At 40.8% G+C, this 17,385-nt stretch overlaps 1 protein-coding gene across 6 annotated transcripts in view; it reads left to right on the forward strand.

Annotated features, from left to right (window-relative positions):
* LOC125428294 (contactin-4) overlaps positions 1 to 17,385 on the forward strand; it is a 679,975-nt gene that overhangs the window by 569,587 nt on the left and 93,003 nt on the right. For all 6 annotated transcript variants that reach the window (XM_048488126.1, XM_048488125.1, XM_048488131.1 and 3 more), the window contains one exon: positions 467 to 617. In XM_048488126.1, coding sequence (XP_048344083.1) covers positions 467 to 617 — 151 coding nt within the window. The remainder of the gene's footprint in view (positions 1 to 466; positions 618 to 17,385) is intronic.

The raw sequence follows: 17,385 nt of genomic DNA on the forward strand, positions 1-17,385 counted from the left end.
AAGAAGGGACTTTCAAAACAAACAGGCCACTTTGGAAAAAAAAGCAATTTTGTTTCAGTCTCCAAAGAAAAACAGGGGATCACTTCCTGTGTGGCTGCAGGAATTCTGTGGGGACAGAAATTTTCAAGGCCAGGGACAATAGCAAATCTGTCTAGGTCCCAGCTGAGGGCGCACACTAGTGCCTTAATGCCACTGAGTATCACATCAGAGATCGCAGAGTTTAATTACATGAAACCTCCATACAGTTCTAGGGAGTCGATTGCTTGCAGCATCACTGAAATCACAGTGTACAAGAGATATTGTGTTTTGGTTTTGTTTATTAAGAATAGCTGCTGTCATCGCTGTGCAGATCCTACGAAGGACAGTTGTGATCAGTAGAGATAATACAAATTAATATTCTGCAGTTTTTAAAGCATTTTATGATGGCTGTGGTTGATTCTAAGCCTTCTTCCATGTTGTCTTTCAGCTGTGGGTCCAGATTTTTCCAAAAACTTCTTGAAAAGATTAACTCTTGTAAAAGTTGGTGGTGAAGTAACCATCGAGTGTAAGCCTAAAGCTTCTCCGAGACCCACCTTTACTTGGAAGAAAGGAAAAGAGAACCTAAGAGAAAATGAGAGGTAATAGCCAAAAATAACTATTGGTTTTCACTGCTGAAGTTATTAATACTTTCCATGAAAATTGCTTGGAAAATAAATGTGAAAAGAGCAAGTGTTCAGCCTCGGCAAAGGAAGCCAATATTGATTCCTGCAGTCACTACACTGTTACATTACCCTGCCCTTTCCAGTATTTTAAAGAGCAATACTTGCATTCTGAACTGCTTCAACAGAGCACTTATCAAAACTCTCTTCCCAGGAGAGCCTTGAAGCTGTCGTTGGTTCCAAATTGTAGGTATTTTTTTGCATTCTGTTAAATAGAAGTAATTTAGAGATCAGCTGTTCAGTTGTACTGTTGTTTTGGAGAGAGGGCTTTGAAACTGGCTAAAGTTGGATGGTTAGATTCAGATATGTATGACAGCAGACACAAAAAAGAAGTATTGGTGTTTTACACACAAACACACAAATTATGTATATATATCGCGTGTGTGTGTATACATACAGAGAGAGAGAAAAGTGTGTGTGGCTTTGTGTATAGTAAGTCATAATTTAGTTTACTAGTGACCAGGGGAAGGGGTGCATCGCCGTTGGGAGGTAGTGTGGCCCTACACAGGCAGAAATGTCCTCCCCAGAGCACTTCCCCACACAGAGAGGCAAATTGGCTGGTGTGGCCTGCTGTACCAGAGGTGTAGTCAGGGGTAGATGGCTTTGCCTCCCAATACACGGCAGCCAGGGCATGGCGCTTTGAGTGGCTTAAGCCCATTGAGCCCAATGGAGGGCTTTTCAGCAGTGTGGAGGGGGTTTTTGTATTTTGCCTCCCTGCACCGCCGAAAAGACCTCTGGAGGCGGTGGGGTGGCAACTCATCTGCACCATTCCTGGCCACCCCAGGGGTCTGGTTTGGGCTGCCTGCAAGCTGACAGCTGAAATATTTTGAAGTATCCAACATGGTTTCTAAGTAAATACTTGTGTTTTTTGACCATTCAGAGAGTGGTATTATAAATGCTGGTGTGTTGCCTCAGAATTGTTTTAGGGTTGCAGAGTAAAATTATGAAGAACTGGAAATTTTGCACCAATTATTTTGCACAATGAAGTCTTAAAACCTTATGACTTTTTAAAAGATGTGTAAAAGAGCAGAAAAATACTAGCATTCTGGTGGCAAAAGGTTGTTCACATAGCATAGCAAAATCCACAGCACAAAGCTTGCCATAGTGACCATTTAGGATTCTGGAATCCTCCAGTTCTACCAAAAGAAATCCATTCTTATTCCCAAAATGAGGGGGTATCTTGCCCTACCTGAATTATTTGTTTAAAAACCTTGCTGGAGTTAGGGTCTTTGTGGTTTCTCCATTCCATGCACATTGTCCTGTCTACTCAAGAAACTGAATAGCAGAATAATTTAGAAAGTATTTCAATGAACTATTTAGTAACTTCCCCTCTCACACCAGTGTAAATTGGTTGGTTTAGATAAGTCTGAAGCTGACCAAGAAAACTGGCATTGATCAAATGCAGTTTCCCTCTGTCAAATAGGAAACAATGAGGCTCATATTAAGGAGAGGGAAAGAGGGAATCTCAAGGTTTTCCTTTAAAGATTTTTGTTTAAAGATTCCTTCATGTCCATTGCTCATGTTGCTTCCTTTTCTGGCAGAAGTGGCACTGTCAAATTCCCATCTGTAAAAGGAAATGAAAGTCCTCCATAATGCTTCAAAACCTTTCAGTACCTAAAGTCCATTCATCAATTTTTTAAGATGTTTTCCTGAAATGAACACTTCAGTCAAAGTGGTCTCTTGCTGTGGTCTCTTGCTGAAAATTTTTAAGATGTTTTCCTGAAACGAACACTTCAGTCAAAGTTGCTGTGGTCCCATCCACAGTGGAGCAGCAGTAGTGTAGCGGTTAAGAACAGGTGCATTCTAATCTGGAGGAACCAGGTTTGATTCCTTGCTCTGGCGTCTGAGCTGTGGAGGCTTATCTGGGGAATTCAGATTACCCTGTGCACTCCCACACATGCCAGCTGGGTGACCTTGGGCTAGTCACAGCTTTTCGGAGCTCTCTCAGCACCACCTCACAGGGTGTTTGTTGTGAGGGGGGAAGGACAAGGAGATTGTAAGCCCCTTTGAATCTCCTACAGGAGAGAAAGGGGGGATATAAATCCCAACTCTCCTCCTCCTCCTCCTCCTCCTCCTCCTCCTCCTCCTCCTCTTCTTCTTCTTCTTCTTCTTCTTCTTCTTCCTCTTCTTCTTCTTCTTCTTCAGAGAAATATGCTTATGTAGCCTAATCCTACCACGTTTACTTGAAAGGAAGTCCTTATCCAGAGGTCTTCAAACTATGGCCCTCCAGATGTTCAGGAACTACAATTCCCATCAGCCTCTGCCAGCATGGCCAAGTAGCAGGGCTGATGGGAATTGTAGTTCCTGAACATCTGGAGGGCCATAGTTTGAAGACCCCTGTCCTTATCTAATGCTGCAGGACTTGCTTCCATTTAAGTGGGACTTCCTGTCAAGTAAGCATGTTTAGGATTAGTCCCTTAGATATCTTCAGAATATGGCTGTGTAACTAGATTTTTTTCCATGGAAAAATTGTCGTGTCAGTGAAAAGGTGCAACAGCAGAATGTCATTGTTTGGAATGACTATTGAGAGAAGGCAATAACATGAATCTCATTGTGCTGTTGGAAATCTTCCTCTGGAGGCTCCACAGATGGTGAAACAGAACTAAGTGTGATGTTAGATGCTTGCCCAGAAGGCAGAGCCCTTCCTGAAAGGGGAACTTTATTTCTTTGGGTTTTCTATTCCTCTCATGAAGCAGAGTTGACTATATACTGCATCCTTAATGAATAACCTGCCCTGAAGGTATCTCGTATTGGTGTTTGAAAGCTATACAATTGCATTATTAGGAATTTTGCCCTGGGGTACAATTACGTTATTGCTGTCATTAAAGATACTTCATCTCCATAATAATGGAAATCCTCTCTTGGAGGCATAACTGCATCAAAGTAAGGCTCAGAAGCCTCACTTCAGAAGGTAAATTACGTGTTACCATGAAATAGATGTAGATCTGTTATATATTACAAATTCAGTTCTGGAAATAAAGAGCTGTTGATCCAGAGTTCCTTATCAGTTTCTGTGATTTCATGAATATAAATGTCCACTATTTGCTTCAAGAGTATATTTTCTCATATGTAATACAGTTATTTAAATATACCGGATAGGGATGTGCGTTTGGGTACAAGCGAGTTGCAAATATACCTGGAAAATATACTATTGGTATTTTTGAGGTATATTTAGCTCCCCCATTTTACCTAGCATGATATTCTCAAGTTTTACATAGTTTCTTGAGTGTTACTTTTTAACATTGGTTGAGTTTAGCATAGCAGTAGCTTCAACACAGCATTCCTATAGGTGAGGATTCTCTGGTATTACATTTTCAATGGTGGGGGATTACCTCCATAGGAAACTTGGGAGGATAGCTTGTTCAGGGAACCAAATAATTTGATCTCTTGGTCAAATTCACTTGGCATTTGGGGGTTGTTTAAAGAACAGGCACCAGTAGCTCCCCTGCAATTTTGGTGGCAGTACCACTAAAAACATTTCCCTGAAAGATTGCCCATTGGCTATAATAGAGTCAAAAATATCACACACACACACACACACACACACACACACACACACACACACACACACACACACACACACACACACACACACACACACAGAAGAACGCTGGGAAACTGGGAATACTGATATTTTTCAGCTCCAGTATATCTGAATCCAAAAAATGTCAGGTTTTTGTTTTGTTTTGCTTCACACTTCTAATACTGGATCCCCATTGTAAAATCACAACAATACTCTGTGGATCTGTTTTCAGGAGAAATATCATCTGAGAACCGATTTAGAAGCATTCATTGTGGTCCTAAGGGCTGGTTCAACTGTAACTTTATCTGCTATTGGAAAAGATTAGGGTGCTTTTAATGGATTATCAACACAGCAAGTCTGGGAGTTCCCTAATACATACCACAGGAACAAACAGAAAACTGAGATTTTTTAAAACTGAATGATACTGGTTTTTACTTTTTTTTTTAGGGCTATGATCTAAACTGCCTTGGAATATTAAGGTAGATAAGAATATGAATGGTTTTATGCACACATACACACACAATAAATACCCATTGATATGTATGTATCAACAAATATTTTTCCTTACTGGAAAAATGCCATGTATAAAAGGAGCATTTTAATTCTTGTTTTGGGATCGGAAACTATAAATGTGAGTCAGATTAATGCTTCCATTGTGGAGTACAAGTCATCCAGAGTTTTGTTTTGTGCTGCCAAGTTTTTTTTAAACCTCTTTTTGTTGTTATTTAATATTAAGTTGTCTGATGTGCAAAGGGTGTGACCATTTTTCTTTGTTGAGGATAATAATGATAACAATGTTTGGACAAGGGAAAAACTATAAATATGAAACAATGGTTGTTTCCGCACGGGCGGAATACAGCGTCCCAGGGATGCTAAAGACAGTGTCCCTGGGGAGGGGTTCGCACGGCCGCCGCCGCCGCATCGCAGCAGCAGCGGCCTCGCAACCCCCAAGCATTGCGAAGCCGCTGTTTCCGAAATAGCAGAAATAGCGGCTTCCAACTGCTGCCATGTAAACGGCAGCAGCTGGAAGGCGCCATCCCACCCCCCCTTTCCCAAACTTCATTTACTCAGATATCCTATGGTAGTTTCAAACGCCAAATTGTATCTTCCACACTTAGATCCCTACAGCAAAATAAACTGGTTTGGCTATCAAGGACAACAAGGAGCAGCTCGTTGCTATTAATTAGGTGACTTGAGCTTTTATTGCTTTAGGGTCTAAACCACGGAGATCTTTGCCAGGTTTAATCACTGAAAAAGTATTAGGCTGATTCCGCATGGGCCAAAAACAGCAGTGTGAAAACGGAGTGAAAATGGTGTGAAAGGGTTTTAAAAGATGTAAAAGGGTTTACACTGTTTTCACACCGTTTTCACACCGCTGTTTTTGGCCCATGCGGAATCAGCCTTAGTTTGTGGCAGATGAGCCAATAGCTATATTGTCAAGTCAGACAGCAGTTTCCTTAGTCCTTGCGTGCATCTGAGGTACTTCATTTGAATAGGACTAGAAATCTCTCACTGCCTTATTTGATAGAGAAAGGTCCTGAGCTCTGGACTTTTTCAGGCCTGGTAGTATTACCCCCACATTTAAGAAAGGGCAGCAGTGGTACCACAAGATCACCAGGAAGAGTGCTGAGCTGCTTTGAACAAGCCAGTGAGATTAGAGTTGCTACTTGTCTCTGCAACACTTACACTGGTGTAGTCTAGCTGTAAATTGCATAATTTGCCTACCGTAAGCCAAAAAAGGAAAGGTGGATGTAAATAATTTTGCAGATAAAAATGTGGAATCCATTGCATCCACCTAAGAATCTCAACTTTCTTTTTTTTTAAGCAACAACATCTCTTTATTTCTTAATCTCTTGGGCCGTTTCTGCACGGGCAATTCATGGCGGCCTGGAGACGGTAAAAACACTTAATCAGTGCTATTCAGCCATGAAAACAGAGTTTATCATTGGAGTTTATCCATCTGTGACATAAACTGAACAGTTATCTCTCTAAGTGGATGAGATCCAGCTGAACCCTTGACCTTCCTTCAAATCTTAGAAATAGTCATGGCACTGTGTTGGTGTTTGGCTGGTTGAGTGGTTCATGCAGGCAAGCTGCGTGAAAATTAATTGAGAAATTATTAGCCAGCAGCTGAGAGAGGGGTCTATTAGTGATTCATTCGTCATTGGTAGAGCTAGTTTCTACCGGTAACTCAAGTTCACTGGTATGGTAGGTAACTTTCTTTATATGGAATTTCAAGTAACAAATATGTATTTGTGCTTAATGCATAACCACAAGTGCTTTAGGGTGAAGGACACAACTTATAAGTATTAGATGGAATCCTACAAAACAAGACCAGTGAATAAGGAAGGTAACGTTGCCACTTCAGATACAATTGCATATTTCAAGGCAAAGGATGAGTGATATGATTCCTGGGAACACAACAAAAAGATGCATGAGGTGGCTATACAACATCTACTCACAATTATTTGTTCCATGCTTTGTTTGAACTCTGTTTGCAATGTGGTGGTTTTGTGAGTTTTTCCTCCATCTGCAGCTCTTGCGTTGTACCCCATTCAGTTCCTGAGAATCCCTGACCCTCAGCAGCAGCTTGTTATGAAGTGCTGGAAGAAAAAGAAAAATAGCAAAGACTCGTTTCATTCATGATCCATAGATTCCAACCCATTATAATTAAATAGTTGGGGATATGAATTCCTATCAACCCCATCATTTTTCTATCCAGTTGTTATCCAGCCTGTGGCAATTTGTTCTGTTTGGTTTTGTTCTTGAATATTAGTTGTAGGAGAGTGCTCTCCTTCATTTTGTTCCATTGCCAACTCCTCCAGAATTTTTGCTGGCAGTTTGTTTTCCTACCATTCAAGCCATTTCTTACTCAAACCGTTTTGCACTCTCTTTCTGGTGCCTTTTTAAAAAATAGTAAAAAATGATGATGAATGTCCCTACTAGTGGCTCTCTTATACTGGTATCAGGAAGGGAGCACACTGGCCATACGTTTCTCAGTGGGAAAGCAGGAAAATGAGATTTAGAGGGCACTTGTTCCCTTCAGGAAAAGAATCTTCACATCATTATTTGCATGTGAAGGCTTTATCAGGTAAACAAGTAGTTGTATATCTCAAATTTGGACAGTTGAGATGATTCAGTGTTGCCAACAAACACACAAGAATTAATGATCATGGCAGAGATGGTCTCATTGCTTTCATATACAGGTTTGGTGAATTTCTTTTTTTGCGGCCAGAGAACATTACAAAAGTTGTCCCTGAAGCAGACTTAGCTTCAGTTGAAACTTCCTCGTACAAGCTCAGGCAAGTGAAAATGTTGTCTTCATTTTCAGAATATCCAGCTGTGCATTATGTAGTGGAAATGACAAGACCCCATGCTAAGTCTTGCCTCAACATTGTCATTCGTCTTTTCTTCTTCTTACATCACATATTTTCTGTTGAGCCCTAGACTTTTCTGTCAATTATCTCCTTTGCCAGCTCGCATCAAAACCATTGCTTCATCTTGTCCAAATCATTCATCCTCATAAAATAATGGCTTGTTTAAAAATATGCACTCAAAGACCCTCTTATTTCCTAATATTTCTCATTCAGAATAACTTGTCAGACATGTTCTTCTGGTACAACAAAAGGAATTTTTAAAAAACGGGGAAAATTATCCCATTATTACTCATCTTTAACTCTTGTACTGTTAATACTGTTGCTTCTATTATGTTCTATGGTTCATGTTTTGTTCTTCAGTGAATTTTTAAAAGCATAAAGAAATTCATTCTCACCCACCCCAGCTTGCAGGAAAGATTCCAGACATTTCCCAGTCTAAAAGTGTCCAAAAATCCAGCAGACCATAAGCTTACTATGAGGCAGCATTTTGATGTGGTAGTAAAAAAGACTAATATGATTTTAGGGTTAGTGTCATGTTGAAGTAATGGAAAGTACTTGTTCCTGTTTTCAGTTTTGAGATGCACAATTTAGGAAGGACATTTAGGAATAACTCCAGCATAGAGCAGTGAAGTTGGTAAAAGGTTTAGAGACCGTGTCCTCTGAGAAGAGGTTGAAGGAGTTGGGAATATACAGAAGAGAAAAGACACTTGAGAGGTGATTTGATTGCCACTTTTTGGTATGATGCTGCGGATGGGGTGGATATGTTCTCAGCCATATTTGATGACAAGATTCAGCCATATTTGATGACAGGATTCAGACTTTTATACATATATAAAATAGCAAAAAGAAATTTCAGTTAAATTTGAGAAAGAATTTCTCGACAGAATGTGGTATTTGAAGCTGGAACAGTCTTCCTCGTGAGGTGGTTGACTCTTTGCTGGAGGTTTTAAAGTATTGACTGTTGGGGATATTTGGCGGAATCCACATGGGCCAAAAACAGCGGTATGGAAATGTTGTAAACCCTTTTACACCATTTTCACACCCCTGTTTTTGGCCTATGCGGAATCTGCCTTTGTTAGGCATATTATAGTTGGGGATATCATAATCGCAGTTCCTGCACTGACAGGAAGTTGAACTATATGACCCTGGTGGTCATTTCTAAAATAACTGCAACATATTAACATAATTGTATAGTTGTAAAGTGCCATCAAGTCGCAGCTGGTTTATGACCACCCCAGCAAGGGGCTTTCAAGGCAAGTGAGAAGTAGAGACAGTTTGCTATTGCCTTGCTCTGCAGAGTCTTCCTTGGTGTCTCCCTTCCAAGTACTGACCCTGCTTAATTTCTGATATCTAAACAGATTGGACTGTACCATGCCACCTTCCCATTTCCTATTCAAGAGAATCTTTGTTGTACAGTTCATTAGAAGATTTTTTTTTTGCCTGAACATATTAGATGCATCCAAACACTTCATCAGAATTTTCTCAGTTGATGGCTTTTTACCATAGTGGTGGCGAGCTCTCTGTAATGACTCTTTCTTGCATAGGCTCAGGCTGTTTTGATCCTGGAAGAATTATGATGAAAACCAAGAATAAGGCAACCTTTTAGGGATGACTGTTTAAAACCTGGAGGAAACTGTGACACATTTCCTTTCATTCTTCTCCCATCAGTTGGTTTTACTTAGTAAAAAGTATGAGTCACTGGTTTTACTCCTTTAACTTCTGAAGTCAAAAAAAGATCAAAAGAGCAACATGGTGTGAACGCTTACATTTGATGTTCTCACACTGAATATTCTGTGTCATGGATTTTGCTTTGAACTTGTGGTTTTTACAGGGCCAGCGCCTATGTTAATTATCACTCAGTAAGCTTATCACGTTCACACACACCCCCCCAATAGCCTCTGCATTTCTACACTTAATCAAACAGGTGCGTTTGCAGATGACGCTTAATAGAAGTTTTAGATAGCTTGACCCCTTGGTCTGCACACATTGTGCAAAAATATGGCCTTTTGAAGCATCTAGTTTGTATGCAAAGCACAAAGAAGATTTCAGTGGGGAAAATCATGCTCATTGTCTTCATTGTTATGGCATTCAACTTTCAAGTGACTTCAGAACCCCACATAACATCACAACCTCGTTTATTTATTTTTATAATAAAAGGATACCCATGGCTGTCCACCAGCTCCATTTGCAGCAGGCCTAACTCTAACAGTCTCAAGATTAGCAGTCTGAAGACTGGCTACCCAAGATGGTTGGGGAAGCTGCAGTGCCACAAATGAAGGGAATTGGATCATCCCAGATCAGGCTATCTTCAAGAAACCCCTCCTGTAGGTGTGCTGTTTGTAGTAAAAGTTAAAAACAGTTTAATGCATGCAACAAATAGAGAAATGAAAGCTATAAGGTGCACAGATGATAAAACTACAACCCTGTTCCCTACATCGACATGCCTTCTCGTCTTTCCTGACCTTATGTTGTTAGTGAGAAATAGTGAGGCTTGAGCATATGGATATTAATGCCCTCCCATCTTTTGCCATTTTTGGTGAAGTACTACTATTTATGTAATGAGAGGCTCTAGAATTTGAATCCCCCTGAGGTAGAACTCGTCAATCTTTCAGCCTTAATTCTAGATTTGGGGAAATGAAAGACCAGTTGCTGCATAGTAGTTGTTCATTGGGGGCATACTGCACATACTGAAAGGCATGAATTCCTTCATGCATGCTTGTTACGTAAAGGTTACTTGCAATTAATAATTAAAAGCAGCTAGCAGCCCCAAGGAATCTGGGCATATTCTGCTCCTTGCCCCACCCTCTCATGGCCCCACCTATTGCTGTGGCAGATTTCCCACTGCAGATTTAGGAAGCAAATCTAGATGTGTTCCTGCCAGTTATCGCTTTTGCCAGCTCCCATCACAACCATTTCTTTACCTTGTCTAAACCAATATATTTGTCAACTACTGAGGCAAACTTCCCTTAAAACATAGACACAAACCCTACTAGTATAACTCTCAATCCAGTTTTCTGTCCAGTGGTCTAACTTCATACTGTGGACATTAAAGAAAACAGCAACAAACGAGAAAGAAGTAGAAGTGGTAGGGCAGAAACATGGATGAATTTAGTCATGAAGGAATCAATTAGCTCAACTCTGATAATCTTCCTGAGGTACCTGGACAAAAATTGCCTGCATGTTTTCATCTGTTTTCTCAACAACAAAAAACTAGAGACCAACTAGGGTTTCAAAGGGACACGGCCCCCATGTTGACTGTGAAGTGATCAGCCTTCCACAGGGGTGATCATAAACAGTCTTGATTAATGCCAGAAGGATACTGGAAGATCTTGTAGATTTTTGGAAGAGTTTTATGGTCACAGAGCACACTACTAGAAACCAGAATCTAAGAAGATTCTGCTAGTCTCTTTTTTAAAAAGGCACGTCATCGTGCCTTTTTCATTCAGAGATGTAGCCCATCATCAATAACATATTTTTTTTGCCCCTCAACTCTCACTTGAAGTGAAGTGAATAATGACAGTATAAAAAATAGCAACATGAAGCCAGAAGTGACAGGGCACAATTTATCTTTATTCTAAAAGGCAGTTTTAAAAAAATATATATTTGAGCATCTGAAGTAACTTGAATATCTACTTATGTGAACAAGGTTAAAATGAACTAATTTATTTGGTGCCTGCTGCACTAGACGTAAGAGCTAAGAATTCAAAAGTTAAAAAGATTAACTGTACTTGAAAGGAAGAGGAAATTAGGATAATTTAGTATTATTTATTATTGGCTGAATGTGACATATAAGAAGTGTCCTACAGAACCTGTTCCTGTGTAGGCACGTGTAGGTGAAGCTGCAATTTTTCTATGGACTCACCGGACATTAGTAGAATTTGTGCTTTTATATAGAGTCAACTAATAGGGTAGCATTTCTGAAACCTCTGTTATTATTTAATGAAGCATAACATTGTAGACTGAGATAGGTATATTCCATGGGCCTTTATTTAAGCCGCACCTTACAGACACTAGCTGCTGGCAGAGGATTTGGCTTTTTGAGAATAACAGGTGTCCTTTTTTTAGTACTATTTTTTACCACCATAGCTGCGGAGTAGGTTTGAAAGACCATGAAATGTGGCTGCAGCAGATATGGAAAGCAAATGAATAAAACAGGCCATCAGGTTTGCAGCTGAAACAAATATTGGGAAGGAGTGCACCTTTTTGTGAGCTGTGTTAATTAACCTGACATAGGGTGCTTATGGACAGCCTGATCCTCAGAGCTTCAGACTGCTACAAACCCAGGACTGGCTCAATGTAGCTTCTCTACACAGTATGTCATCAATAGGAAAAGAAAAAAAGCATTTTCAAAGAACATTCACAACTTCTTTTGCCATTCCCTATACTTACTCCTGTTCACTTCATTAGGGCAAACTTTCCACTTTCTACAAGGGTTTTTTTTTTCTTTTTAATGGCTTCCTTGACTTGGTTCATTAACTGTGCAGACATTCTTTTAGATTAACCTGGGGAATTCATTCTGTCCAGGCTTCAATTAGTGTGCTTTTGAATAGCTTCCAAGCATCCTGTAGGGAACTATTCCCCTCATTTTGTAAAGTCTCCATTTTTTAAATCAAACGTTACCGTTGTGAACTTTAGGAATAACTTACTGTTGACAAGAACATTGAACTTAACAGCGTTGTGGTCACTGCTCCCAAGTGAGGCAACATCTACATCTTTCACCAGGTCTTAAGCTCCTCTGACAACCAGGAATCACTCTGGCTGGCTAGCTCTGTGACCAACTGTTCCAGTGCATTTATCATGTCTAGGATTCTCATTTCCACAGCATGATTCAAGCACATGTGTACCCAGTCAATGTAAAGGAAGTTGAAATCACTCAGTAGCACAACATTATCTGCTTCAGTCACCTCTGTTATTTGATTCTCCATTTCAAGATCAGCCTCAAGTAACACTTAGGGCCCAGTATTTCCATCCGTGTAACTTCTGTTGAAGAATTAATCTCATTACTATTTTGTAGCTTATTTGATTAGCTGTCTTTGCTGTACAATACAGCACCTCCCTCAGTATGTCCCTCCCTGACCTACCTATAGAGCTAATACATATATTCATTGTCTGAAAAGTGAGGTATCACAACATAACCTGCTTTTCTCAGAGTCAGACTAAAGATATGGCAAGCCTTGAATCAAATTCCAGTTAACTCTGACACCTGTGCAACTTGGAGTTTGTTTTGCTGTTTGAGGGAAGTAGCTAATGACCCTCCTAGCCCTTCTTGAATAAATGTAAATACAACATCGCTCAGTGTGTGGTAAAAGTTGGACATAGCCATTTTATTAACAAAATTGGTTCAAGGTAAAACAAAGCGTAAGGCGCTGTGGGGCCAGAGCCGCTTCTCTGGTCCTACACAGCTAGATTAGTTTTAAGAAAAACTAAGTTAGAAATAAAAGCAAGGCATCTGATATTAGAAAAACAAACTGACAGTTTACTTAGCAGAATATAGCAAGTCACAGAATGTGAACACCCCCCAGTGCCCTCGAGTGATAGACACGGAATTCAGAACGCTACAGAATACAGATAAGTTACAGAAGGTGACCTCTCCCTAAGGAGGGGCACGCCCCAATACAATGTTTAGAATGTTACAGGAGATTGCCCTCTCCTGGGTGGCTCTCGAAGGAGGCACAGCCAGTAAAGGAAGACCTGAGTTTTTGTAGATGCAAAGACGTCACACAGTCCATCCCCTTACTCTACGTATTATGATTCATATGTGTTCAAACTCCATTGGTCAGATCTGTCTCCTTGTCACAAATAAAGACAGCCTATATTTCCACGTCAAACACTACATGCTGTTAACGCATGGCCTCTATGCATATACAAAGGATAGTAATAAAAGCTAGCTCACTGTCTTCAAGAAAAACCCGTTCTTCTTGGTTGGCTCTCAGAGAGAGCTGATGTCCTCAGGCTATGCATCTAGGCTATGCAGCATTCTTCTGGATCATAAAACCTCTCTGTTCAATTCCCCAGCATGAAATGTTAAAACATGATTCTAAGAAAATAGAATTATAGTGAAATACAAATACATGTAAATATGAATCACTCCTTATCATTTATGTGTTCATTTAACTATATAGAAGAACACTTTGTAATTTAACTAATCACATTCATTTCTAACCCAAAACCTAACCAAGAAAACAAGGTAATAAAATGCATCTTGTCTTCTGTCACGTAGGCCCTCAGTGCCAGCATCCTAAAGATGTTATTTTGCTGGCCTGCATATTCACTGAGAAACCTGGTGACATTCCTTTGACCTGTTGCTAAAACATGCAGGTTTCTGCTGGTCACTTACACAGAAGCTCCATTTTGATTCTTTGCAATCTCTTTGATTCTATAACTTCCATGTTTCTTGATTAAACAATTTATACACATTCTGATCCGTTCCCACAGCGCAGCATGGGGGTCTGATCTTATGACCTGTGTGCTGGGCAGCCACCTAAATTTTTCTCAGCACGCCTGCCGATGAAAAATTACCACACACTGGAGCAGCTGTGAGATTCCAGATGGGCGATTGCCACTTCCTGAAGACTCTTTGCTGCCAGGGCCGCAAGCCATAGAAGCCCACGTCTGGGCAGGTTACCCCTTGGCTTGCTCCATCCCTAACCTCATAAGGAGGTTCCCAAAAAGCGGGCATTTTTGCCCACTGTCCCCCAAGCTAAAGATCAGTCCCCCGTGCTCAATCCGCCAACCCTTCAACAAAATAGGCATGCATTAACAAAATGTCAAAACAGGGAGAGGTGGGTGGGAAACATGTTTGTTCCAGCAAATGGGGAGGGGTAAGGCCAGGCCTAAAATAGGTTGCCTGGCCCCACCTCCTCCAGTGACGTCAGGGCGCCAGGCGTCACTGTCTGGTGCCCCGGAGGCTTGCTGGTCCCGCGTGGCACTGGCAAGCCCGAAAAACCTTGCAAGCTTTTGGGAGGTTGTGAGGCAACAGGAAAGGCAGCAGCCACCTAGGAGGCTGTCCCTTCCCCACCAGCAGTGGCGGCCACGGTAAGTCGCAACCGCTCTTTTCTTCGCACAAAGCAGTATTTTAAACCGGGGTTAAGTTTAGAATCCTGGTTTGTGGAGAGGAAACAAATCCCAATTCACTAAGGTTCCTGTATTCAGACATTACAGTGATCTGATTCAAGGCTTTCCAAACTAGGAAGCTGTTCAAGTTTCCTTGCCCTTTGCTCAGTCACTTATGCAGCATGGGATGCAATGTGGAGGTTTGCCTTCCTCCTCAAAAACAGCAGAAAAATAAACCTACTTTTCTACACGCAGAATTGCCCTTCCCCTGCCAGACGATTCAACCTAGTTTGAGCCTTTGTCTGAGGCAAGATTTCTGTCTGGGTTCGCTGTTCTATACCAAGTCTCCAAAATAAGAAATTGTTATGTTGCCAAAGGGTGAGAGAAATGGTCAACAAAATGAAGCACAGATCAAATTGTACTTAAAAGTGAAGTATTCCTTTAGTTACTCTCTGTATTAATATTGCTGTGTTCATCTTCACCAGGCAATAGGAAAATATAGCTCTGCCTTTAGTTTTTAGTGTCTGAGAAACTCGGAAATGAGAAAACACACATGAAGCATTAGGACACATGCAAATCTGTTCTCACAAAAACCCTAGATTTGTGTCTCAGACTATATATAACATGAGCACTGAGTGCATGAAAACAACTTGAAAAGCATGCAAAGAAAAGTGATGGCATAAATCATAGATATTTTGGGGACACAGTTGTGAATTATTTTCTGAGCACTTTCCATCATTAGAACAAGAACATAATCATTTTACATTCAGGGCTAAGCTTTGAGAAATTCATGTAATGAGTTTTAAATGCAGGGAAATAATTATATGCCTGAAGAAAAGTGTGTGTATCGAGGAGGGGGGAGAAGGAACAAGAAGAGAGATTTCTAAAGACCTTTTCTAATTCAGCTCCCATGATGTTTCTAGGGAACTTTACGTCTTTTTTCATCATTTTGAAATGTGTGTGGAGATTCAAGATCTATGCAAATCTCAATTACAAGGAAAGTGGATAATGTGTCTTACAATGGCCGGTTTGAATTGAAACCGAGAAAATGATGCCTTATTTGTCTCAGAGATTGTGCTTTTAGACTTCTATTCAGATTTCATCAGCTAGAACAAATAAACTGAGAATATGCTTCCTGCTTATGTTCTAATCTCTGTCAGCAGATAATTCATACAGGAAAATCTGGGAGCATTAAATTTTTCTCTCTTAAAAAACCCATAAGGCTTCAGCGGCAATATTTGCTATTTAAGTTACCTTTTAGACCTTGCATTTTCAGAGGTAGCATTCTTAAAAGGCTGCTGCAGCACTCTAGATTCATAAGTTCATTTGTCTAACCGCTGCTAACTCTCAGTAACCTTGAGGAGCGCAGTTAGCCTTTGTGGTGCCTCCAGTTACAATTATTCCTGTTCAGAAACAAGTTTAATGATACCTAAATTATCTCAATGGGCGATAGACAGACTAAGAGAATTAAGTAAAGCATTCTGAGATCATCATATCAAATTTACCATCTCTTCGGAAAAACTGGGCCGAGGGCAGCAATTATAGGTTGGAGTTATGCAGTAGAATATGATCTTTAGTTCAGAGGTGGGCTACTGTAGCGGTGTTTATCTTCATTTTGTCCTTGACAAAAGCTTCTGTTGATTCTGCCCTCTAATGGAGGTGGGATCTGAAGACTGTCTGGTGTCTCTGTTGTCTTCTATACTCTGTCCCACAGAGAAACCTAAATGCGGTCAGTAGTGCTTTGACAGAAGAGAGTGAGTAGCATGTTTCTGCCATTAAGAATACTCTTTTAGGATGGGGGGAGCATAGGAGGGGGACTGGGAGGTATTGATTTTTCTGGGATTCCTCTGCTTCTGCCTACACTGGAAGACATTCTCCAGCAAAAAGGTCAGAATGTGCCCTTCCGTCTTCGTTCTTTTGGGAGCTGAAGTGGTGCCGGCCAACTTGTTTCCAACCATTCCCCGTCCATTCCTGCAGCTAGCTTCTAGGGCCAGCTGGGATTCTGCCTTTTCATAGTTCCTTAGGGCAGTGCTGCCCTGGGCGCTTTCCTGTCTTGTTCCTGACAAGGAGCATCAGGCCTTCCTCTGCTGCAGTTCTTGCTCCCCTTGTGAGCAGAATGCAGTCTCTGCTCATCACCACCACCACCACCACACACACACACACACACACCAGTCTGCCTTGCAAAACAAAGCAGCCATTAAATCTGCCAGCAAAGCTCAATCTTCCTGGGGCAACCTCGCCATGCAGCAAGCAAGCCCTCTCCAGGAGACCTGAAAACGGGTGTGGCTGATAGGCTCCTTCCTTTTTCCTTGAAATCCTTGCCCACGACCTGTCTCCAAGCAGCCTGTTCAGAGAACTGGGATTGCAGCAGTGGTGACAATGGCAACTATGTGCCCATTAGACCAAGTCTGGCTTGCAAATCAAAAGCCACACTGAAAGAATAGCCTGTGACCAATTTTCACAAAATTAATATTGTTTTCTTTCAATTTACACACTACAGTGCCTGAACAAAGATAGCTGAGTCATTCTGTTCCATTCACGGAATCTATTTATGATAACAGCTCACTGCTAGAAAAATGTCTTTTGTATAGCTCTTTCCACTATGTTTTTATACTTAGTTCTTGATCTTTAGTAATATTATAATTACATGATCATTAAGAACAACTACTTCCCCTCAGCCCTTTCAAGATGATATTCCAACACTTTAATGCTCGGCTGGAAAAAGCGAAGTGGT

Source organism: Sphaerodactylus townsendi, linkage group LG03 (genome assembly GCF_021028975.2).
Source record: "Sphaerodactylus townsendi isolate TG3544 linkage group LG03, MPM_Stown_v2.3, whole genome shotgun sequence".
Taxonomy (NCBI): domain Eukaryota; kingdom Metazoa; phylum Chordata; class Lepidosauria; order Squamata; family Sphaerodactylidae; genus Sphaerodactylus; species Sphaerodactylus townsendi.